Raw genomic sequence first — 24,733 nt, 5'->3', positions numbered from 1 at the left:
AGTAAAGCACGTTGTTTTGTAGGTCACTATTCCTAAAATTGGACGTGTGTTGTCCAAAAGGCTCTTTATCCAACAAACCTTCTGGAACTCACACCCTCAGAATAAATGAACAAGCACACTAAATTCTTTGTGTTGGACGGCTCTGGGGTTTTTGTATGGTCTGGGATTGTCACATAAAGTATTATTCACCCCTGTCTGCACACATTTTATGGCCTCCATTCCAAACACCTGCCCAGGAAACCCGGATGGGGCCTGTAGACGTTTGGGTCAATCTTGTCTTGTTTGTCAGGACAGGACCATGTTTTGGAACCATAGCCCTTTGGAGTGCTTTGATGATGACTAACGAGGATGTCTGTTGTGTCACTGTGAGATGACAAATCCATCATAGCAGGCCTGAAAGGACCCCTTTGACGCTTCGTGTGATAGGTCAACATTCTTTCTCCGGACGAGACGCACTAAAGGTCACCCTTGACCAGGGATGTTTTTGTTGAACCAACCATTAACTGCTAAGGTTTAAAAAGGAAATGAATAAAAAAAGACAGGAAATTACCAGGTCTACCAAGTCTTTTTCTCATAGTTAAGAAAACAACAACTCAGTAAGCTGTGGATGAATGAAGGAGTAGGTATGCCCAAATAAGGCAGTGGAAGGGGGGAGAGAGGCCAGTAAATGATTAGAGAGTAGAGTGTGAAATCTCTGCCCCCCAGTTAAACAGTCCAAGAGAAGTAAAGCCACATGTTAAAAGGCCCATTCACTAGGCTCAGTAAATAGGGGCAACAACAAGAAGTGTGCATAATTTGCCCGTGTTTCGTTGCTGGTTTTGTGTTTGTGTGTGTGTTTGTGGGTCAATGTGTGTCTGTGGAGGTCAGGCTAAAATTATGACCTGGCCTCATTTAACGTCAGAGAAATCCATGAATTGGCAACTGGATGCTCTCAAGTGTAAAGGAACGTTTGATGGAAGCATATATACAGAGTTCCCTTATTTATTTGCTGTCGGTGAGCATATGTTTTGAATGGACGACGCATTATGGTCATTGGCAATGCTGAGTCACTGGTTATTTCCTGGGTATGTTTTCTCAATTAATAAAGATGCCATGGGAATAACCTTGATCAAATGTTGTAAACCTCAAGGTTCCATCCTCCAGAACACAGCTTTTTACATTGCCGTTTTAAGTTGCGGTAAACTCTCTGATCGGTACTGTGCAGTAATGTCTGCATGTCTGCGTTTTACATTCAAGCGACCACCAATCCCAGTTGTTTCCAGGGAATCTCCATCCGAAGCCCTTTGAAGCCAGATGGTGTTTGCCGTAGCAGCTTGAAATAGCCTGGCTGCTGCAATCCTGAAAATCATTGAGAGATCCTAACTGCATGACACGACGGTCAGATACAAACCGTCCACCAGCTCTCAAACCACATACACTAAAATGTGCTTTTTGTTCTTGACCAGAGTCTTATTTTTATATCAGCAGCTGTCCGGTTTCCTAGCAGTGCATTCTTGAAAGTGCCCTGATTTATGTTGCATCTGTTGATCTATCACTCTCCTGCTCTCTGTGTGCCAGAGGTTTGGCTTTCCTCTCGGCCTCTTTCTAAAACATTACCATCAGGCTCCTCCATACTGCATTCAAGCCCACCCCAAATGTCTTTCCCTCTCTCTACCTCACCCTCTCTCCCTCCCCCTACCTTTCTTTCTCTGCTGGTCTGGATTCTCTGATGGTAAGAGAAAGGGAAAGAGGGGGAGAGAAAGAGAGAGCGAAAGAGAGGGTGTGTGTGGCGAGCGCATGCGGACTGGAGGCCCACGGGGGAAGTCTACTCATAGGCGTGCCAGCCGCCTAGCTGTAAACACTTCAGCAAAAGAAGAAGAGCAAGAAAGGGTGGAAAGGAGAGCAGGACAGATGCATCTCCCTTTTCTCTTGACTATGCTGCCGTCACTTCATTAGCTCTCTCTCATGTTTTGATTGCACTCAGAGGAGGAGGGGGGAACAAGCAGAGGGGCTCGGAATCCACAGTTGGGGCGTTCTTGCCTCTCTCCCCCGGCCCACACCGCGCTGCACTGCACCTCAGTGTCTCAGAGCCCTCCTTGCAGAAGAAGGCATGCAGCAGAGGAGGGGGGCCTCTCACAAAGGGACTCTCTGACCCCTCGGCTGATTAACGAGAATCAGGTTCTCTGAGGCAGGAAGGCGGAGGAGTGGAAGGTGGAGGAGGAGCAGCAGCAGCAGGAGCGGCGGCAGCGGAGGGAGCTCCTCCGGAGGCCGCTGCTGAGAGGCCACTCTGGGGCTTGCGTCGCACCGAGTGGGAGAGGGAGGCCGAGAAGGGCAGAGGCCATGGCTACCGGAGATATCACCACCCTGCCGGCCACCCCCGACGACGGGGGCAGCGGTGGCTTCCCGCCGGGGAACTTTAAGGAGCCCAAGAGGCTCTACTGCAAGAATGGGGGCTACTTCTTACGGATCAACTCCAACGGCATGGTGGACGGAATCCGAGAGAAGAACGACCCCCACAGTAAGTGCTCCTGGTCATTGCATTTCCTTCCAAGGCGCCAATGGAGAGGGTGCAGACAAAGCCTCTTTATGCCATTCTAGGTGTCGCAGGGAACGTAATCCTGGGCTACTGATGTGAATTTTCCGACTCAGTGCACTCTATCCAGTGTTTTTGTTACGCACCAAGGAAAACTGTCCCGACCTTATAAATATCTCATGCCAATCACGTTCTGGATTTCTATGTTTGGAAAACTTGTCTTAGTCTAGTTCACAAGAAAACAACTTTATTTTGTTGTTGAAAAGTCTATTGTATTAGATATGCAGGGTGAAGGAATGGACACACTTGTTGCATTGAAGTATGAATTTTGAAGAATATTAGGAAACATTGTAGACACACTTTTATTTGTAACTGTGTAAGTGAAGTTTCTCAAGCTCTCATGAAAGTATTTTGGTTGATGCAGGATAATGTAGTAGTTTATCCAAGGGAGTAATACACATCATTTGCAGAAGACTGGTCTCAACATTTCAGCTCCCAAATGAATTACGAATGTGTGGACAAGGAAAACAAACAGCTAATGGTGAGGAAACATGAATTGACTTCATTTCCTCTGGCCACCATGTGGAAACCTGTCCCCAATTCCATGTGCACCCATTCATTATGTGAACCTCTCTCAGGACTCAGTGCTGTTAGGCTCAATGGTCATGGCAGAGTTTAATAGTTCTTGCCCAGGCAGTAAGTGAGGTCCTACATTGTGGCGTTAACGCAGTGAAATCTGAGCTGAAGTATGATCAGTATAATCAGAAATACCTCCTCCATTTACCATCTAATTGAGTAACGCCCAAACTATTACCCTGCTATTTCCCCACCATGTCCTGACAACTTGTGTCTGAATAAAAATGAATAGGGCTTATGAAGAACAGACTGGTCATCTCAGGAAGCCTTTGCTGACTTCCCCATATCTTTCGGCAGACCCCTGTCATTTGAAGTAGACCCCATTCCTGACTGTAACGCTGACCTCACCTGACCTTACTCTGACCTGCTTCCTTTAAGATTGTCCCATGAACAAAAGGGCATTGGACTGACGGTGGTAAATATGCTGTCAGTGGCCCCAAGAACTACAGAACTAGAGGGGACAGGAATGAGATTATCTACGCATGAAGACATAGAACAGGTGCACTGGAGACAGCTGTAACAAGCTTATTAATGACACCAGATCACATGGGCAACAAAGCATATCATTCTGTTGGTCAGTTAAACTATCTGTAGCCTATCCCACAAAGAAGATGTTTTTGAACACCATAATGTTTTTGGGTTGAATATGGGTTGGGTTGATCATGTTCCCATTTGAACATGCTGGTTTAAGCCTAAGAGACAGAGTGGGTGTGTCATGAAGATACAGTATGTCAACAGAAGTTCCAGAGAACTCCTCTGCCTTCCTCTGATCGTTGAACCAATTAAGACGGAATGCATGATCTGCAACGTAAGTTAGTATACTTGGCCTGCAGTCACACACATTGTTCTGGGTAGATGCTGGAGGTCAGGTTTCAGACAACTGGGATGGCCTTTTTTACAGTATTTGGAAGTTTGATACCTCAGCTGTTCAGTATAGTAATGCAAACACAACATATACATTTTTGTAGTTATAGACATCTATAACTTTGGATAGTTTCATTGCCAAATGCGTAAAACATCTGGTGAAGAAATGTGTAATGTGCCCTTTGTGGAATCCTTTCAAATCCCTGTACTGTAAACGGTTCATCCAATTTAACATACTTATAAGATTATTAATTATTAGTTACTAATAAGAAACATAGAAAAACACAAATGTTTGGATATGCTTTTGGCCTAGTCGGAAGACAGCTCTGAAAAACATGGTTGCACTAAACCACTTCGGTTTTGTACAATTATCCAAATAAGTCAATCATGTTTTTTTATACAGTTGAGGCTAATCAGCAAGGGCTCAGAGTTACATTTTCAGGTCAGACTTGGAGGCAATTTTGTAATAATCGCTAATTGCTTTCAAGAGTTGGAAACAGGAGCATGCCTCTCTGATTAATTTGTTCTTTCTCTTTTCTTTTCTTCATTCACTTCTTTCTTTTCTCTCTAGTCAAACTTCAGCTGCAGGCCACCTCAGTGGGGGAGGTCGTGATCAAAGGCCTATGTGCAAACCGCTACCTTGCTATGAACGGAGACGGAAGGCTGTTTGGAGCGGTGAGTGCCGGAATGTGATGAGATGCAGCACCAAAATACCACAACACAATAATAACACCTCTTGGTGGCTTGCAGGATGCCATTAACTGTTATGGTAAAAGACACGGTTTTATTGAAAACAAAACTATTTGAAGTTTGCGCACATTTGCTGTTTACGAGCGAGACTGGCACAGTGCCATTTGGTTAACAGTTGATCCTGATCCAGTGGATTTTCCTGGAAGTTCATCAAATCTTAATCCTTGTTGTAGATAATCACTTGGCCGGAATCCTTCTTTTGTTAATGCGTAAGGCCAGCCATCGCTGCCTCTGTGGCCAAAAGTTCCCATGGCTGAATCAAAGGCAGAAGTGAGGCAGCAGTGAGTGCCTGTATGTGATCTTGTGGTTTTGAGGGCTACCACACAGCTCCTTTTAAGCCAGGGCAGAGCTTTCCTCCGGACCTTACTGAAAAGCTATTGGCCACCCACGGATACACACATGGCACCTTCACTGATGTATCTCTTCACGAATGGACTTGCTTACACACATTTGACTCCAGGGAGATGCTGAGGCCACATTATCAGATCATGTTTTTGCAGGCTGAATCTAAAAAAAGTGAATTTACACACTGTGAGTGTTAAACCATCCTGTCATAAGCCGTTCCAGACAGAATGATCCTAAAATGTCTATTCAGTCTCTTATTTAGACAGAGATCGTAACTGTGAAGTGAATCTTATCAAGTGTTTCTTCTCATCACTCGTGCTATAAAGCTTAGAGTTTTATAAAGCTAAATTATTTTAAAAGATGTCCCCCATTTTTTACTGAAGCGATAAAATAATGGCTTTCTGCTCAAGCTTTGTTTTTGTATCAACCCGAACCTTAAAGTGATGCCAAGACAGGTCTTTAAAGTTTTGCTATGATATGAAGCCGCTACCACAGCCAAGTTTCCGCTGAGGTCTACCTATTAAACACGACCGGGGCCAGATTGTGTCTATATATAAACTCATCATGAATTTAAGAACAGTTTGTACCACAGGATTCACTGAGGAAAATATGACCACAGGTTAGAGTGCATTCGCAGTGAAGTCAAGGTACCTTGACCATAAAGTCAGTGCCTCTTTAGTTAGTGTGCCGACAGTGACAGACTCCTCTCCGGGGCAGCCACTCGTTTTGGAATGGGTGTGGGCCATTGAAAGAGGTCTCCAATGGCAACGCAGACTCTTGCCAGATGTAATTGATGTCATCTGCCATTTGCGCCCTTGTCCACAGAATTGTTTGGCTGTGTATATTCTTTTTGTGTAGTTCCTGTTTCCCCCCTACCTTTTTCACGAAACAAACATAAACATTTGCTGGGCGCAAAATGCCCACACTCTTGCATAATAAGATGACCTGACTGTATTGAGAATGAAAAGTGAAAAAGTTTGGGTTTGCTCCCTTTGATTCTGTCATGAGGGGGTGAGTGCACACATCTGCGTGGTGTCCTCATTTGACTTCAGTGTTGTTGTTGCCCTCTAGTATCTCTGAATCCTGACAGTTTTGGCAGGATTTGAATCAACACTGTAAAACAATGTGCGGTTTCTTCCGAACAAAAGACGTGTGTTAAGCAGCACCGTTGTTTTGATAATAAAGACAGCGTACGTTACTACCCATAGAGGATTTAAAAAAGAGAGATTAAAGTTGTATTTGTCTTGGGTCGACTCAACTGGTGAACAGACCTGTTAAAAAAACTCAGACATTTCCTAGACCACTTACGTAGAGGAAGAAGCAGGCGTCACGGTCCTTTTCACTCTTTTTCCAAAGTCAAATGTACATTGTTCTGGGAAGCCTTATTCTCAGCAGTCTTGGCAATCCACCATTAGGAAAAGTTCTTCTCTTTTCACTGTGTCAATATACATTTTAGTTACTTTCAGCACTAACCATACTGCTTTGGACTTCTAGAAAACCTTTTCCATTTCTCTTGATAATAAATCCCTAGTTTCATTTAGAACAGGATATCACAGACAGACTATTTACATACTTTTCATCTTTAATCATGAACTCTATTTTCTTAATCTATTTTAGAATGGCTGCTTTTAGCTAGCTTTGCTATTTATAGTTTTATTTATGTAGAAAGTGAAACATGACAAATCAAACTAAAAAGTGAAAAAAATTGTCTCATATGGCCTTTCTGAAGCCTCCTTCAATTCTCTCCCCATTCAGAGACGACCGACAGAAGAGAGCTACTTCTTTGAGCGTCTAGAGGCCAACAACTACAACACCTACAGGTCCAGGAAGTACCCGGACTGGTATGTGGCACTGAAACGGACTGGCCAGTTTAAGCTCGGCACCAAGACCGGACCCGGGCAGAAGGCCATTCTCTTCCTGCCAATGTCAAGCAAAAGCTGATCTGGAACAGACATTGGAGCTGCTCCTTAATGTCTCAAAAGGTTTAGTTTTTTTTTGAGAGAGAGAGAGAGAGAGAGAGAGAGAGAAAGAGAGAGAAAGAGAGAGAAAGAGAGAGAGAGAGAGAGAGAGAGAGAGATGTGAAAAAGACTTGAAGATACGGTCGGTGTGACCACCAGCATAATGAATCTGCATTTGAAGTTCTTAACCAATGGGAATGTCACTACAATAACGAAATGTGAGTCTAACTGTGGCTGCTTGATAACTCTACATGGTGTATATTGATACAGTTTTAATGGTTCTTTATTATTCTCTTATCATGAATGCTTTTAACAATATAAAGTTGTCAAGGATGAGAGTCGAAGAACTACGAAAAACTACAAACACTACGAAAATCCTTTAAACTCATGTAGGTAGTTTGACAGGGTCCATCTTTATTCAACCCTGGTTAAATACTTCACAATTCAGTCCTATAGTACAGTTCTAATTTCAGCATTGTAAATCGCTGTTTGCTGTCCAGCGGAGACACATCCCGGCATCTTAATAACATCATAAATAACATCCCCAGTATTGCTGTCAAGATCCAGCTCATCAAGTAGCCTCGGTCTAACCTTTGATTCATGTGCAGAATTCCCACAGGACAGAAGGCATGTGGCCCAGTCAGCGAGTAATATCCTGTCCAGTGATTATCACCACAGTAACACCCCATCCCTTTTTATAGTAACAGTTCATAAGCGTCTGTGCCCGCATCACAGCATGGTGAGAAAATCCGGTCAGCGGTCAGCGCTTCTAAAGTGCAGCCGGTGTGATGTGGTGTGGTTGTGCCCTGTGGGCCGGTAGCCATCAGGCTTCCTTAAGGATCTCTGGTAGCTGCCGGTGGTATAGCTGGTAGAACATTCCAGAATAGACGGCAGGCAGCTCATTCACGGTGAGGTCGATGTGATGAAAGCCGTGCCGGAGGCCGTGGAGGAGGAGCTGGGCGACGCGGCTGGTGATGGGGGTGGTGGCGTTGGTCTTGGCTAGTTCGGTCAGGTCTAGCCACTCGCAACGCAAGCACTCCTGGGTGCAGAACTGGATGTCGTAGGTCAGAGGGCTCAGGCGGCAGATGATGTACATGTCGGACATGCCAAAGGCGCCCGGGTGGTTGTGCTGCTGCCGGATGCTCAGGAGGGAGCGGAATTCTCCACGCACTCCCGTCTCCTCGAAAACCTCACGGACAGCCGTTACACCTTACAAAACAGGCAGATAAGGATGGGGTTGTTCTACTCAGCAAGAAAGGCTAACATTTTGCATTTGTTAGCACTGCTAGTGGAACTAGATACCTGCTCAAGGCTATAACATATCTCTATGGCCTTTAGCGTAGAAAAACACATCAAGCTATTCCTTATTTGACGACTGCAGTTAAAGGTAGCATCAGCAAATTAGCCCAGACACTGGCCATTTTGAAACTCAACCGCTGAAAGGAATACACCCCTTATCTTCATCACACTCATTGAGTCCATCCCCCTGCATGGCCACTACCTATAGACAGTATGAACTGCTTTGATTAAGACACATGATTGACAGAGAGATCGTTGTCCTGATTTGTTGGATCTGAGGAGGTTATTGTGTGTGTTTCACCCTTTCAATGGGCGAGTTTTTTTTTTTACTGCATACATGTGAGGAGAATGTCATCAGATATTCCAAACAAATGTTCTGAATAAGCATGGCGTACTCCACCTTTCCAAAAGTTTTCCATTTAGAAAAGACACGTCTATTCTCCTGGATGTGAAAATGGATGTTTACACCAGAGGTACTTAATCAGTGCAACATGCAATGGCTTTGCTTATCAGTATTACTAAATGCTGCTTTCTTGACATATTTCAATAGTTATATCTTGAAGCTGCTTTGAAATGATTGTACAAATTAACAGAAAGAGACTGCAAACTCATTAATACCCGTTGTAAAATTTTAACATTTCAATACTTGAATGTATATTTTAAGAGTATTGTTTGCTAAAATTTTATTTGTTGAAATTAAATGACATTAAACATCTAAATAGCTCAACACTTTTTATGAGGACATCAAAATCTTCCAACTGAATTGACTTCAAATATACTGGACACGGCAGTCCACTAATATTTCAGGCCAACAGCTATGATGATAAAAGAGAAAGATTGGTAATACTTGTTTGGATTCCATAAACTGTTTACACTTTACCATCAAATTACATAAATGATGTAGTTCTAATAGCATTTTTAGGATTTCACAACAGCTAAATGTGGAAAGAATAAAACATTTCCATATAATCCACTGAAAACAAAATTCTTCTGGCTTGATCAAATTATTTACCTCAGAAAATAAACCTAAATGAACCTAAATGAACCTTAAGCCTTTTACATGCCCCATAAGCAATCCCACAGTGATTCTACATTTCAACTCAGTATAGAGAGAGTAGAACCATTATCTTGACTTCAGAACCTGATTCGGGTTCTTAGAAAGAGGAATGCAGTGCTGTTCTGTTAGAATCCATTTCTAAGACTTTGCCAAGTGTAACTGCTGAGGAGATGATGACCAGTAAGAGGAAGAAAGGTACTTACCGATGTTTTCCCCTGGATCAGAAAGACCTCCCGGAAACTTCCAGGCATTTATAGTCTGAAACACATTACATCAGAATTTCAGAGAAATACTTCATAGCCCAGGCCAACAACACATACTTTATCTCTGAAAACACAAACCCTATGCCTCACATCAAGTTATTTATAGCTAGCCTTCTTCCTTTATCACAGTGATAACAGTTCTAATAATTGTATTAGGTTTCCTTGTCGTTATGCTGTAAAGCCCATTCAATGAACATAAGGATCTACTGAGTTCCATATTATGATTCATATTTCTATTCTGATATTTATAAACAGAAAAAAATGCTGCTAGTTCTTAAAAATAACATAGATTTTTACTTTGTTTTTGATTTCGGAATTAACGGTATTTGAAAGTGACATTGATAGGTTTTTCCTTTGGAAGACTTTTGAAATATTTAAAAAGCTTTATTTTAATAAATGCAATGCCATTTATGCAATTTTCAAAACTACAGAGAACTATCCTTGTTACGTTTCAACTTTGTCAACATTAAAAGAATGCTATTTTTCTGAACATATTTTATATATACAATAAAGACTGACATAAACATCTTTGAGTGATTGTATTACTATGCTTACTGGCCAGGGAAGTATAATCAAATGATTCAGATTATAAGGAAAACAGACAGAGATACAGGTATATACAAAAAGAGTTTTTGAAAATGTTACCGAATGATGATTTTGAACACTGTGACACCTTTCAAAAGAGTGCTGTCGCGCACAGGAACTCAAACCAAAGGTTTTACATTCACACACGCCTGCATGCAGCAGCAGCTACAGGGCAGCAATCTGGAGAACATTATGGAGTGGCAGAGAGAGCGACTGTGCTGGAATGGTAGCGCTGGTGGGGGGAGGGGAGGATCAGCACATCTCCTTCCCCTCAGTCCAACAACATTTCCAGTAAATCGAACAGCGTTACAGTGTTTTGCATCTCTCAGATGATTGTGTATTTAGGCATTATGTTTAATAATACAGTTGTTACGTAGACGATAGAAGACGACTTTGATGGTTATGCTGCCACTCATACGACACCAGAAACCGCTATTCCACTTTTTTCGTGAGGGCATTATGTAATTTGGAATAAAGGTTTGGAACATTTTCCAGGGTCCAATTCCAACAAAAAATTGTTCATCGCTATCGCGCCCACAAAACAAAGTATCCGGTCTCTTCACTCAAGAGTTAATGGCCAAGTCCATCTTGAGAGGCGCACTCTCAGTTTTCACAGACATAAACCTGGAGTCAGTATCTGTGCGGAAACTGGCTAGCAGCGTTGATGGCACAAAGCCAGAATGGACGCATCGGACCCTCTTCCTGTAAGTGATGACTGAGGAATTGCATCGGACTAATGAGGGGAGGCAGTGAAAAAGGAGAAGTACAGATAAACCTAATTACCAGACAACAACATAATAGCTATCACAGAAAACAAACACTGCTCAGAATGAAAGTGAAAGGGGGTTCATTATGTTTTTTCTAAACACCAGAGCTTAGGGCTGAAGTTTGGAGTCAGAATCACACAGAGGCCAAGAGACCTATGGGATTTATGGGACTTGATCTGTCAGGAGGATAGCAAACTGGATAGTCTAGAGCAGTGTTGGAATGCTCTTAAGGCGCAGATGGATTTTACAGTGACCAGAGGCAGAAACTGAATTCATTTTATTTACCACTGAATCTCACTTGAAAACTACAATCACTAGATATTGATGACAAGAACATCACTTTAGGATTGATAAGGCATAGAATGAGCAGTACAGGTGAGACTGGAAATGGATCTTTTTAAGAAAATACATCCCATAGAAAAATTCCCACAGATAGGTAAAAGCTCACACACACACACACACACACACACACACACACACACACACACACACACACACACACACACACAAAGAAATCATATGGGCCAAAACCTCAATGAAAATCTACCTCATCTGAAATTAGGGCATTTTCAGTAACTCAAAACTTGTTGGAAAAATAACGGTCTATCTGAAACCATGCTATTATGGGTCTCCGAAAATAGCAAAGGATGTAGTTAAAGAGCTGGAGGAATGCATTTGTGCTTGCAGTTTCAGAGGAGAATAGAGGATGGGGTCACTGGCGAACTATTTCTTCATCGATGATTGGACACCCCTGTTTGAGCCTCACCGTCTAAGCACTTGCATTTGAGAGGCCATTGAGCACATCTTGACAGTTAACAAATAAAGATGAGAGAAAACCCAATTATATGGACTATTAAACATATTGAGTAATGTACACAGCTACAGACGGCAGACAGAAAGACATGAAAGATGCTGGGGAAGAAGCAGACCAGCTTAAACAAACACACTTAATGATGGCCGTTTAGTCGATGGTGCGCGGCAACAAACACCTGAATCGACCTGTGTGGAGACCTGAATAGACATTCTTCGCTTGTTACTCAGCTTCTCTTGGAAGGTGACCTAAAGGGTCTTAAACTTTAAATATCTGTCTTAAGTTCAGGTCTCAGAATGACTCTCCTATTAGTAATCACGGTATTTATGTGTTTCCGACCTGAAAGAGAAGTGGAGTTTCTAGGGTTGAATGACAATCATGATTGTAGGGTTGAATGATTAATATCTTTGGAATTTTACAGTCATGATTGTAGGGTTGAATGTGATGAAAAGTGATTCAATGATTATCCTTGGAATTAATAGATATCTTTGTTTGAATACTTTTCTAGTCAGTACTGTTGAAGATTATTTCAGTCAGTAGTTTCATAACAAAAGAAAATGGCCTTGATATAAGGTAGTTATTCCAGGTAGCTGTAAATTCATGTACTTTAGACAGCAGAACATGTTATCGCAGTTACTTGCCAGTCTTTGTACATATTTACCTGCCAATATAATGGTAGCCAGCGGGTACAGATGGAAATATATTTAAACAAAATACTCTACCTTGTTCTTGTCTTGGACAACTAAGACCTTTCCATTGGACTCATCAACAACGGCACCTTAAAGGGTAACAAAGATAGGTCACAAGTGGTGAGTACACACTGACTCTGACACACAGAACATATTGTAAACCTTATTATTTCAGTGAATCAGTCTCTCAGTTCTTATGGAAACGGCAGTGGAAAAGCTTCCAGAAAAATCAAGCATAAGCCCCTGGACAATGACTGGTTTTGGGAGAGTATGAGTGGATTTAGTTTAAGGGACCGATGTGGCCTGAAAACTCCTGACACCTGCCAAGACTGGGACGACCAAGCAACTGTCACGTTATACATCTGTGAACGATAGTGCGCTTCATGTAAAACACGTTCAACGGGGAGCCAAAAAAGACTCTCTCTCTCTTTCACTCACACACAGACACGAAGACACACACACACACACACACACACGTAATAACCACATAAATAACCACACATTTTGAGTGGCAAATAACCATGAATAGGTCTTCAACTGGCATATAAAGTCTTGTTCTTTTTCCTGTAAGTTAACTGATACAGCAAAGAGCACGCATCACCAGGGCCATGGGGTTTCAGTACCCAAGGAGCATGTATACTGAAGAAAGAGAACTACATCTTTGATTTACTGTAAGCCTAACAGCATTAGCATGGTTTTAAAATTACCACTGAACACCATGCCTGTGGGCTGTGCCAATCTGCATGACTGCATCGTGACTCCAAATTGGATTGAAAAATCTGATTGTGAGACTTAACACAAAGATGGAAAGATCTAGCGGGAATCTAGTGAGGACTACTACAGTTAATGCACAGTCCAGTGTGATGACGTGGAGTTGCATGAGTGCAAAATGTGGTGTGGAGCTGACATTTATAGGTGGTACCATTAATGGCTGTGGATAAACCAAAATACTGAAGCTTGAAGGTTCAGAAGCTTGGCAGAAGAGGAACATTCCAGCATGACAACGATCCAAAGCAAACTGCCAAAATCATGCAAGAGTTTCTAAAGAAGATAAAAAGTGAATAGTATGACCTGGACAAGTATGTGGCCTGACTTGAATCCAATAGAATACCTTTGAAGTATTTTAAAGAGAAAGGTAGAGCAAAACAACTCCTCCAGCAAAGAGCAGCTGAGATCAAATGTGGCAGAAGAATGGCAAAACTCACTCCAGAAATGTGAGTGAGAATCCTTCCGAGGAGGATTACGACTCATCAAAGGTGGACATACAAAGTATGTGAAAGAACTACTTTAAGGGAATACAATTTATAATCACCTCTGCCTTGCATCTTAACTATGACTCTCTCTGCCTTCAATGTAAACATGCCTTGCATGTAAACTATATGACTCCTCTGCCTTGCATGTAAACTATATGACTCCTCTGCCTTGCATGTAAACTATGACTCCCTCTGCCTTGCATCTAAACTATGACTCCCTCTGCCTTACATCTAAACTATGACTCCCCCTGCCTTGCATGTAAACTATGGCTTACTCTACTTTGCATCTGAACTATGACTCCCTCTGTCTTGCATGTAAACTACACTCAAAAAAGTCTGTGAGTTGCTGAATCAAATAAATGTACTTATATTCAATTTATTTAACATTTCTGTGTTTGGTTTTAAATTCTAAAACTGATTGTTCAAATCCTTGATTGTGATTGGCTAAAAGCCGTTGTAAAATCCAACACAACCTTACAATTTGTCCTCATAACATTCTATGATAACATTTTATATTACTGCGCAGCGAATGGCAAGGCAAGGCTGTGTATTCATACAGCGCATTTCATACCCAGTGTTCCATATGGCTGTTGCGTTGCTTCAAGGGTTGCGTGGCAACGATTTATTTAGGAACTATATTTTTTAGTGGCGGAAGAATGACGGTTTATCATTAAACTATTGTTTCTTAAATTGAATTGTCTTTATTTATGAAACCATATCAAATATTTGTAGTAACAGTTTTAGAAAAGCAATAAGCCCTGCGAGTCTGTGGTTTGCGCTGATTTTAGAACAGGTCAGGGGGTTTAATGGAACTCTGCTTCGCGTCGTGCCTAACAACTCCCCTTACCTGTTCTAAAATCAGCGCAAACCACGGCCTCTTGGGGCTTATTGCTTAAATCTAGTCCACTTTAGTAAGACTAATTTAAAATGAAAACTTGTTAAAGCAAAAGAAGCCAGCTAAGTTAATTCAACATAACACTGTTGAGTGAATGGCACCATAACCTAAATTAATTTGCTCAAGGTCAAGGTCTTACCCAGCTGGTATATTTTATTCTGTGATGTTGAAACATTAGTGCATGGTTTAAGAGTGATATCGCTGGTCCTACTGTATTTGTCTTGCGAGAATCAAGCATATGATATATGAGCACATGTCAGCTTGCTAAGGAGCTAGCCAGTTAACAAAATGCCAACTGACAGACATACATTAAAATAGCGATTTTATTCTAGAATTGTAATTTTGGGGATCTCAGCAAATGCAACATTACATTGGTTTTGTTTTATGTATTTGTTTTGTGTTTTGTTACAGTTCATGGTGTGGGCAATACTAGATTTTGAAATTGAATAGGGCAATACGCGGGTGGCATGACTAAGCATTAGCCAATCAGAATGTTCGTACTGTCGTTGCCATATAATACATTTAAATATTTGATAACTAAATGTAGATGATTTGCCTGACAGTCCTTGAAGATGCATGTAAAAGCTCAATTTCTAATAAATAACCATTTTATATAAAACTAATAATGCTTTCTTTACCACACCCAGAGTTTGGTATGTGTTGAATGCTATCACGTTGACATCACGTGATGGTTGTCATTTTCAGGTGCTTGCACTGCCGCCTCACACCAAGAAGGTCATGGGTTCGATTCCCGACGCGGCACTGTTGACTCTGGGGGGCAGGTCCTCCCAAGACCTTCAGCGCTCAGGTTGGCTATCTTCCTGGCCTTTCTCTGTGGAGTTTGCATGATCTCCCTCATTCACAACACTCTCCTGTCAATCCCTGACCAAGATGGTGAGTTCACTTCACTCGGTCCCCGGTGCTTAAAAGCTGCCCACTGCTCCTGGGGTCCTGGAGGAAGGACATTCCTGGATGGGAAAATGCAGAAGTCAAATTCACGGTGACCTGCGTGTGTGTGTGTTCTGTGTCGCCACCTAATACATGCACGTGTGCGTCATTGTGCAATAATGAACTGACTGAAGTCAGCCTTGTTTGTTTGTATTGTGATTTGAATTTACCTAACTACATTGTGTTGAACTTGTTGACATAGTAGTTTAGTAAGTCCAACTTAAATTCACTAGCTTTATAACAATGAAAACCATTTAGGTACTGCTTATTCAAGTCAGTTAAGTTGGAACTACAAGGAGTTGTTCAGTTGATGTTAGTAAATCTAGTTGAGTTAGAATAACATAAGTGAGTTAGGTCAGTGTAATGAAGTTCTGTTTAGTTAGATGAACACTGCCTGATCAATAAAGGCTAACTTGATCAAATAATATTGAAATTACTTAAAACCGTCTTGTTGGTTTCACATTAGTGTGTTATTTCCTCTGGAATAAAAGTATTAAATTATTTTGAACACAACTCAGTTATGTGGAAATCATATACATAACAATATTAAGTACATTGAACAACTTATTTTTTGGAGTGCATATGACTCCCTCTGCCCTCTGCCCTTCATCTAAACTATGACTCCCTCTACCTTGCATCTACTAAACTATGGCTTCCTCTCAGTGTTCCACTTGGCCAGGTCAGTGCTGGTGTCGTCGTTGCCATGGGGGACGGTGGGCGGCCAGGCTGAGTCAGCCACTGTTGTGAAATATTTGCTGTCTCGCAAGGCAGGCCAGGCAAGGAGTAGACTGAGAGCAAGTCTATCAGTGCGGACACATGTGTCCAATTTCCGATTGTAGTCCGATTTGAATCGAAGATCCGATTCATGTGTCTCCCCAAATCTAGATTTCCTGTGTCCGACTTGAGTCCGACTGGACTCCGATGTAGACCCCTGGATAAACGATCGGATTACGCTGAGAATCGGACTACGCGCGCATGTGTCTCTGGAATCTAGATTTCAACTGGACAACAACAACTTTTGCACGTGCTTGAGATCCTGCCAATAGACATATACATGCATCATATATGTCTATGATATGATAATCGCTGCTAGACGCTCAGTTCTTGTGCTCCCTCTCATTCACGTTGAAATACTGAAACTGAAACTTTGAAACTGAAACGCAACTGTTTTGGACAGAACGCGCTAATTCAGTGAACAAATATTTTCATATTACTTTTCCACCACTTGTTAGTCATGTAATCCATTCATATCGATGTGAATCAATCAATACTAATACAACTTTAACTGTGGTGTGTTTTTGTTTCATTTCACAACTTATTTACTGTATAATCAACGCTAGCAGATGCCCGCTTGTAAACATTCCACATTTGATTTGAACTGTTGCGGGCAAAGATCTGGATTTGTCACTGCCATGTGCCGTGAGATAACGCAGTTAACCCCCCATGGAGACCCCATGGAGAGAGAAATCGGGGCTTGGCCGAAATCGGAGTACTGCCATCATGTGCACGCACTGTATGATAGTGTCACCACATTACTTTTTCCTTTTTTTCTGATGGCTTATGAATTGTGTGTGAATGTGTGTGAATGGAAGTGGAATGAGCTCAATTTCCCCCTCTCTTTACTCGCACTCACACACACCCACACACACACGCCTTCCACTTCAGACACCAAGACAAGAGAGGGTGGAAAGTGCAGGGCAGAGAGGGCATAGGATGTTCGTCTGGGTACCAGGTAATCCTCCCGCTCAGCCCTCTCTGACAGGAACTCGATGCCTTTATCCGTGCCAATGAGTATATATCACAACACGTTCACAGCCTGTCATTATGGTTACAGCCTGTCACACCTACCCTACACACTTGACACCCCAAACTCCATTTCCCACACACCTTGTGCTTATGGCGTGCTGGCTGTGGGATGAAGGATCTTACGTCATTGAGAGGATCTTCCGGTCGTTGAGAAGATATTATGGTCATTGATAGGATCTTACGGTCATTGAACGGAACTGACCACAACAGCTGACAGCGAGCTCCTCAGTCACACAGACCAGGGGAGAGCATTTGGTAAACTCTAAGGCGAGTTCAAGTGGAGTCATTTTCTGAAGCCTGTGCAACTCCTATCTCTAAACTGTTAAGAACGCGGAACAAACAACACCCACAGAAGGTCATGGGTTCAACACTCGTATGTGCTAACTGATTTTCAATCAACATCTCAATTACAAGAGGTCAATAAACTGGGTGTTTGTGTGTGTGTGTGTGTGTGTAATCAAAATATTAATTAAAATATTAAAATAAAAGAAAGAAACACTTCCCAGAAATGTCTGTAGGAGGGCATTGCATTTAAATGACCTACTTGCTGAAGGAGTCCAGCTGGCTCTCCAAGGACTCTGTCATCATCCTACTCTCACAGCTTCACGCAGGGCCACTTAAGTATTTCAAGTATTTTTTAAGTATTTATTTTATGTGTCTTATACACAGAAAAACAGAGTCAGACTGGGCATTGAAATTCTTGAGACAAGACACCGCACAACAACCTACCATAGCATAACATAAAATAACATAACATAACATAACATTAAGTACTCTGAACATAAATTCCACATATAATAAATATACAAAATAAATATAAATATACAATACCATCTGCTAAACATATAATACGCATATAGTAACCTAAATGAACCTAATATACCTATACTAACCTAAAGACAAATCAAATGTGTATCAAACTGTATCACTGTCCATTTAAAAGCCTGATGGCCCTGGGAAAGAAACTGCTCTCCAATCTACGGGTGCGAGATCGAATATTTCGGTAACGCCTACCAGATGGCAAAGGGGAAAAAAGTTTATAGGATGGATGGTAGCAGTCTTTAAGGATCCTGCCAGCTTTCCTGATGCATCGTGTATGGAAGATGTTATGCAGGGCTGGGAGCTCCCTGCTTATGATAAACTCCGCAGACCTGACCACACTGCGTAGGGCCTTACGGTCCTTGGCTGTGCAGCTCCCGTACCACACTGTGATGCAACCAGTCAGGATGCTCTCTATAGTACACCTATAAAAGTTAGTGAGGATGACTGATTCCATACCAAACTTCTTCAGTCTCCTGAGAAAGAAAAGGCGTTTCTGGGCCACTTTCACCACCTTGTTCGCGTGAACAGACCAGGTGAGATTATCGCTGATGTTCACCCCAAGGAACCTGAAGCAACTGACCTTTTCCACTACAGATCTATTGATGTATAGGGGCGCATGCTCTTCCTCCTGCCGTCTCCTATAATCCACAATCATCTCTTTAGTTTTACTGATGTTAAGAGAGAGGTTATTAACCTGACACCATGTTGTCAGGGTATCAACCTCCTCTCTGTAGGCTGCCTCATCATTGTCAGTGATGAGGCCCACAATGGTTGTGTCGTCAGCAAACTTCACGATAAGATTTGAACTGTGCGTAGCCGCACAGTCATGCGTGAACAAGGAGAACAGGAGGGGGCTGAGCACACAGCCCTGGGGGGTGCCTGTGTTGGTGATTACTGTGGATGAGGTGCGGTCACCGATTCTCACCACCTGTGGCCTCCCCGTCAGAAAGTCAAAGATCCACCTGCATAGGGAGGTGCTTAGTCCCAGGTCTATGAGCTTGGCGATGAGTCTGCATGGGATGATGGTGTTGAATGCGGAACTATAGTCAATGAAAAGCATTCTTACGTATGTATTCCCTTTGTCCAGGTGGGAGAGGGCGGTGTGCATAGTCAGGGCGATGGCATCGTCAGTAGACCTATTGGACTGGTATGCAAACTGCATAGGGTCCAGGGAGGGAGACAGTGAGGAGCAGATGAAGGATTTAACTAGCCGCTCGAAGCACTTCATTATGACAGAGGTCAGTGCTACAGGGCGATAGTCATTCATGCAGATGGCCTTGGTGTTCTTGGGCACAGGGATGATGGTGGTCCTTTTGAAGCAGGTGGGAAGTACAGACATGCTGAGGGAGAGGTTAAAGATGTCGCTGAAGACCCCTGCTAGCTGGTCAGCGCAACCCCTGAGGGCCCTACCTGATATGCCATCTGGGCCCGGTGCCTTGCGAGGGTTGATCTTTTTGAAGCAGTGCCTCACCTCAGCTACAGTTAATGTAGGCACACCACTGGATAGGCCTCCAGGTAACTCCACTGCAGGGGGGTCACTGTCCCTCAAAGCGAGCGTAAAAGGCATTCAGCTCGTCTGGATGTAGGACAGAAGACTGGGTCTCACTGTAACTCCCCCCTTTATAGTCAGTGATGGCTCTTAGTCCACTCCACATGCGTCTGGGGTCAGAGCCATGGTAACTGGACTCCACTTTAGTTCTGTAAGCCCTCTTTGCTAATTTGATGGCCTTCAAAAGGTCGTATCTGGCCTTCCTGTACTGATCAGGATCCCCGGAGTTAAAGGCCGCAGACCAGGCTCTCAGGTTTGCCTGGACCGCAGCATCAACCCAGGGCTTCTGATTTGGGAAAGACCAGACAGCCTTCTTGGGAACGACATCATCAATGCAGTGTTGGATGTAGCTGGAAACAGTATCCGTATATTCATTTATGTCCCCATCTGCTGCCTCCCGAAACATCAGCCAGTCAGTGGTGTCAAAACAGTCCTGGAGAGTAGCCACACTCTCGTCACTCCATTGATGGACTGCCCTCGCAACAGGTCTGACCTGTTTCAGCTTTTGCCGATATGCGGGGAGGAGAAGAATGGAGCTGTGGTCAGCCTTTCCAAAAGCAGGGCGGTGGAGGGGTTTGTAACTGTCCCGGAATGCTGTATAACAGTGGTCGAGGGTCTGGTCTCCACGTGTGAAGAAGTCTATGTGCTGATGGTATTTAGGCAGGACTTTCTTCATGTTGGCTCTGTTGAAATCTCCAACAACAATGAAGGCTGCCTCCGGGTGCATATTCTCCAAACCATTTATAATCCCATACAGTTCATCCAAAGCAGTAGCCTTATTTGCCTGGGGGGGATGTAGACTACACTCACGATGACTGCAGTAAACTCCCGAGGTAGATAGAAGGGTCTGATTTTTACAGTTAGCAGCTCAAGGACCGGAGAGCAGTGAGATGCTAGAATTGCTATATCCGTAGCCCATAGAAAGTTAACCATAACACAGACCCCTCCGCCCCTTTGCTTGCCTGAATCAGCTGTTCTGTCCTGACGGTATATGCTGAATCCCGATGGTGTAACTGCCGTATCGGAGATCTCCGGAACGAGCAAAGTCTCAACGAATGCCAATACACAACAGTTCCTGATGTCCCGTTGGAATTTGATACGTGCATTTAATTCATCCATTTTGTTGTCGATGGACTGAACGTTAGCAAGTAGGATGGTTGGCAAAGCAGGTTTGAAGTACTGTTTCCGAGATCGGACGAGGACTCCAGCACGTCGGCCTCGTTTCTTCTTCCTCCGTTTTGTAGGTAAACAAAGCAATGGGTTAACAAATAGCCCACTGCAGTCCGAACTCATACTTTGGAAAGTTGAATTAAACTGCGTATAATAGTCCTTGCCAAGTGACGATCTAATATCCAGAAGTGTCTGCTGGTCATACTGAATGATCGACACTGTAACATGGACGAAATAAACATCTAACAATAACAAAACAAACAAAAAGCTAGGTAGTGTCAACGGAGCTCTCATCATTGCGGCCATACTGCAGGCGCAACCATGGCAACTTACATTACAATTGTGTGTGGAAATGAATTAAACAAACACTGAGCTGCCTGTAGAGCTCCACTAAGAATAACACACCCTGTAACTGTATAAAATTACAGTGCTTCACACAAACAAGTTCAACAACGGAGATGTTTTGACATGAGAAAATTACAATTACATGATTTGGGCAGTATGACCCAAGCCCACCAAAACACACATATAAGAAATACATTTTAAGACAGCGTAACCAGAGGGTTGAACCTAACCAGAGAACCACACCAAGTTCCAAGAACTCAGTGCACTATGAAAGACCTCCATTATGCCATGCTGTTTACTAAGGAATGCCCTAAGCCCTTGTTTCTTCATGGGGGTCCATTACATAGGGGATCATATAGAGAGCATATAGTATGACATATTCAGACTAGTGAGATGTGGTTGTAAGCATGTTATTCCCAGCCGAGACTGTCAATAATCAGGCAGGCCAGACTACCCTGCCACCTTTCTAGAGAATGGCTCCAATGAAAGGTAGATGATGGTAGAGCATGGGGACATGCAACAACCCATGGCTGATTTCAACTTCCAGCAGAACTACACTGATAGGGGTCTGTGTTGTCTCTGTGTTATCTTTACGATACATGTGATATGTTAATAAACTATTATTAACACACCTTTATATGTGCATCCTGCCCCTGAAATAAGGATGGTTAACAGCAGTGCATCCACATAACCACTGGTCTTTTGCTGTATCATTATAGACGTCAGTGTATAATGCCATGTTTCTAACACCTTCATCATCTCCTTTCTCTGCCTCACCATGGGTGAAGCTGGGGCGGATGGGATGACAGCTCTCTGTGAGGGGCAACAATTGACCCACACATGTTCCAAAAAGAAGGCGTTGGGGGTTGAACCAACCAACCAACAACACACTTGCGCTGGATATTCACAAGTTGCACAATCCATCCCTCAGATGAACAAGGTGAGGTAATCTTTCTCAGCAATGATGATTCTTCCTAAGAATGTGAGATCCAAACCAGAAGACCCTGTGGCCCTTCTGGACCGAATTTGGACATCCTGGAGAAGTCTCCTGGACAGACATGCTCCGACATGCCCGAATTGGCTTGCTCCGGAAGATTTCTGGTGGGCCAAAAACAATTTGCCCTCTGCTGGCTTAACTTGGGAATGCATATTTCTAGGGGGGTTAACGTCCAGGCCCAATCATCTTCCCCATAGCTTCCTACACCCACTCATGTTGATGATCCAAGTAGATGAGAAAGCCACCAATGAGTGCAGATATTATATTTAAGTTCAATCTTTACATATTTCATGGACAACCTTTTTTCTAAAAGTTATGTTTCAGTTACTGGCAGATATGACATTTGTCTTGAGTATAAATGGTTAATTACTGAATATTTAAGAGCCACCAAAATCAAATGAACAAAATCTCTAACAATCTCTATCTCCCAGTGTCTAGCTGACAGATCCCTTTAAATTGCAAGAATCTTTGCTAATTAGCTTTTAAGTTAGCAGTTTACAAACTGTTCCTTTCAAAGATTACATATACAGTATGTTGTTCGTGTACAGTATTTCTCTTGAGAACATTTCAGTGGGAAATGTAATTGTGCAATTGTGATAATTGTGGAAAGGTCTGTGTGGAAGACAATGGTGAGTGAAAGATGCTGACCAGCTCTGCTTCTTTACGACCGAATATGATGATGATGGTCGAGTCACTCTTTCTTGCAAAGCAGCTCAGGGATTTATGACTAGTAACCAATGACCCAGATTTCCTACAATCATGGCACACACTAATGTGATTCTCATCGTACATTGGCAGGTTATGGTTGTGATGAATGATTCTCCCTAATGTGCAACATCTCTGTCATGACTCATAACACGGAGAAGGCCAGTACATGCTGTGGGTTCAATGGTTGGTCACCGGTGCACACAAGCACACAGCAACAGCAACAGCAACAGCAACAGCAACAGCAACAACAACAACAACCACACACACACACACACACACACACACACACACACACACACACACACACACACACAGATAAAGGTAATATATCACAAGTAGAAATCACTAAACACTAAAAAAAAAAACTGAATTTATGTGAGGGCTACAGCTACTTGCACGACAGCTTACCTGCTACCCCAACCTGGTGCGTGGCAAACCCAGGCAGACGACTCTCTCCTTCCCCCATCCAAAAGCAGAGTACGGCCTGGTTGTGTCGGGCGTGGTGGAAGGTGAATCCATGAGTGGCTGCCACAGACGCCAGCCGACTGAGAGAGATGGGTATGTGAAGCCATACGGCGATCTTACCCTCCCCTTTCCACAAAGCCAGAGAATCTGTGATCATACAAAGCAAATACATGTTTGCTCTCACTGGCTGGATGATGATTTTGTGTTGACACCAGGCAAAAGGAAATATACATGATAGCACGCATCACACCCACAAACAACTATTTTCCCTGGTTACACACAGGATTAAATGTTACTTTTCCATCTGTGAGTAGCATGGAGTGAATTCAGTTAGACTACTGGTGGCTGCTAATAGCGGCTGACTGTGAGGCTATACATGTGATAGTCCACAGCTGTAACGTAAGAAGGATGCCCTTTGGCTTTGAGTGCTCCTTCAAGCCATAGGTGTAGCCCCTTGTAATACATTGCTCACAATATGAAGCAAATCAGACTGCAGGTTGAAGAAGAAGCGCTAGAGTCCAGATCACATGGTCATGTGCGGAGGTCTTATACTCAACTTCTGTAACGTTGACTTATTTGGTGCCAAGGTGAACTTGGGATAGATCTGGGTCAGGTTGAAGACTGAGTAGCCTACAACATGGTTATGTGTATAGGGACTGGGTTGTAAATTGTCCCACGCGAAATGGTCATGTTAGGGCTGGATACGTTAGACCTTGTTGCAATTAATACAATTGATTAAAACGATCTATAAGACATAGCAAACGTCCTCCCATAGCTATTCAACAGCAAACAAATTCCTCCTGCTCACTTGCCTTTCAGAAGAATGCTGAAGGCATCTTCACTGATGTCTGGTGGAAAGTCACGGACTGTAACACCTCCAAAACGGTCCACTTTCCCTGTCAATGAAGCAAAACTCGCCGGCTGTTCATCGTGAAGCTGCAATCGCTTACCATAACACGAGAAGGGGCGCAATGCCCTCGGTGACAGCCGGTTAACTGCATAACTTACAGTTTGCTTAGAAAGTATGCTTGCAAAAGCAGGTAATAATTTGTTACAAAGCCGTAGCATTTCATCAGATGGTTGATGTATAGAAAAATTATAGCTATATGTCAGCACAACGGGTTACATAAAAGCCAGGTCCAAAAGTTGTGTAAATACCGTAATGCATAGTATATCGGGTCAATGAGCAAGTGAACATCTTCGATGTCAACACATTTGTTTAAGATTAGAGCCCCTTTA

At 42.9% G+C, this 24,733-nt stretch overlaps 2 protein-coding genes across 2 annotated transcripts; one reads left to right on the top strand and one right to left on the bottom strand.

The window, feature by feature from the left end:
* The first annotated feature begins 1,753 nt into the window (after nucleotides 1–1,753).
* Nucleotides 1,754–7,049, top strand: fgf2 (fibroblast growth factor 2). The gene is made up of 3 exons (XM_080840772.1): nucleotides 1,754–2,497; nucleotides 4,584–4,687; nucleotides 6,863–7,049. Exons 1-3 carry the CDS (start codon nucleotides 2,320–2,322, stop codon nucleotides 7,046–7,048), a joined length of 468 nt encoding a protein of 155 aa, XP_080696898.1. The 5' UTR covers nucleotides 1,754–2,319; the 3' UTR covers nucleotide 7,049.
* An 839-nt stretch (nucleotides 7,050–7,888) lies between these two features.
* On the bottom strand, nucleotides 7,889–24,626 carry nudt6 (nudix (nucleoside diphosphate linked moiety X)-type motif 6; the record flags this gene model as incomplete). The annotated part of the gene is made up of 5 exons (XM_080840769.1): nucleotides 24,307–24,626; nucleotides 23,438–23,641; nucleotides 12,570–12,625; nucleotides 9,625–9,679; nucleotides 7,889–8,274 (listed from the first exon to the last, which is right to left on the bottom strand). Exons 1-5 carry the CDS (start codon nucleotides 24,560–24,562, stop codon nucleotides 7,889–7,891), a joined length of 957 nt encoding a protein of 318 aa, XP_080696895.1. The 5' UTR covers nucleotides 24,563–24,626.
* Nucleotides 24,627–24,733: the final 107 nt, after the last annotated feature.

The sequence above is a fragment of the Sprattus sprattus genome, assembly GCF_963457725.1.
Source record: "Sprattus sprattus genome assembly, chromosome: 6".
Classification (NCBI taxonomy): Eukaryota; Metazoa; Chordata; class Actinopteri; order Clupeiformes; family Clupeidae; genus Sprattus; species Sprattus sprattus.
The sequence above is the reverse complement of the archived record's forward strand: the minus strand, read 5'-3'. Positions and strand labels throughout refer to the sequence as shown.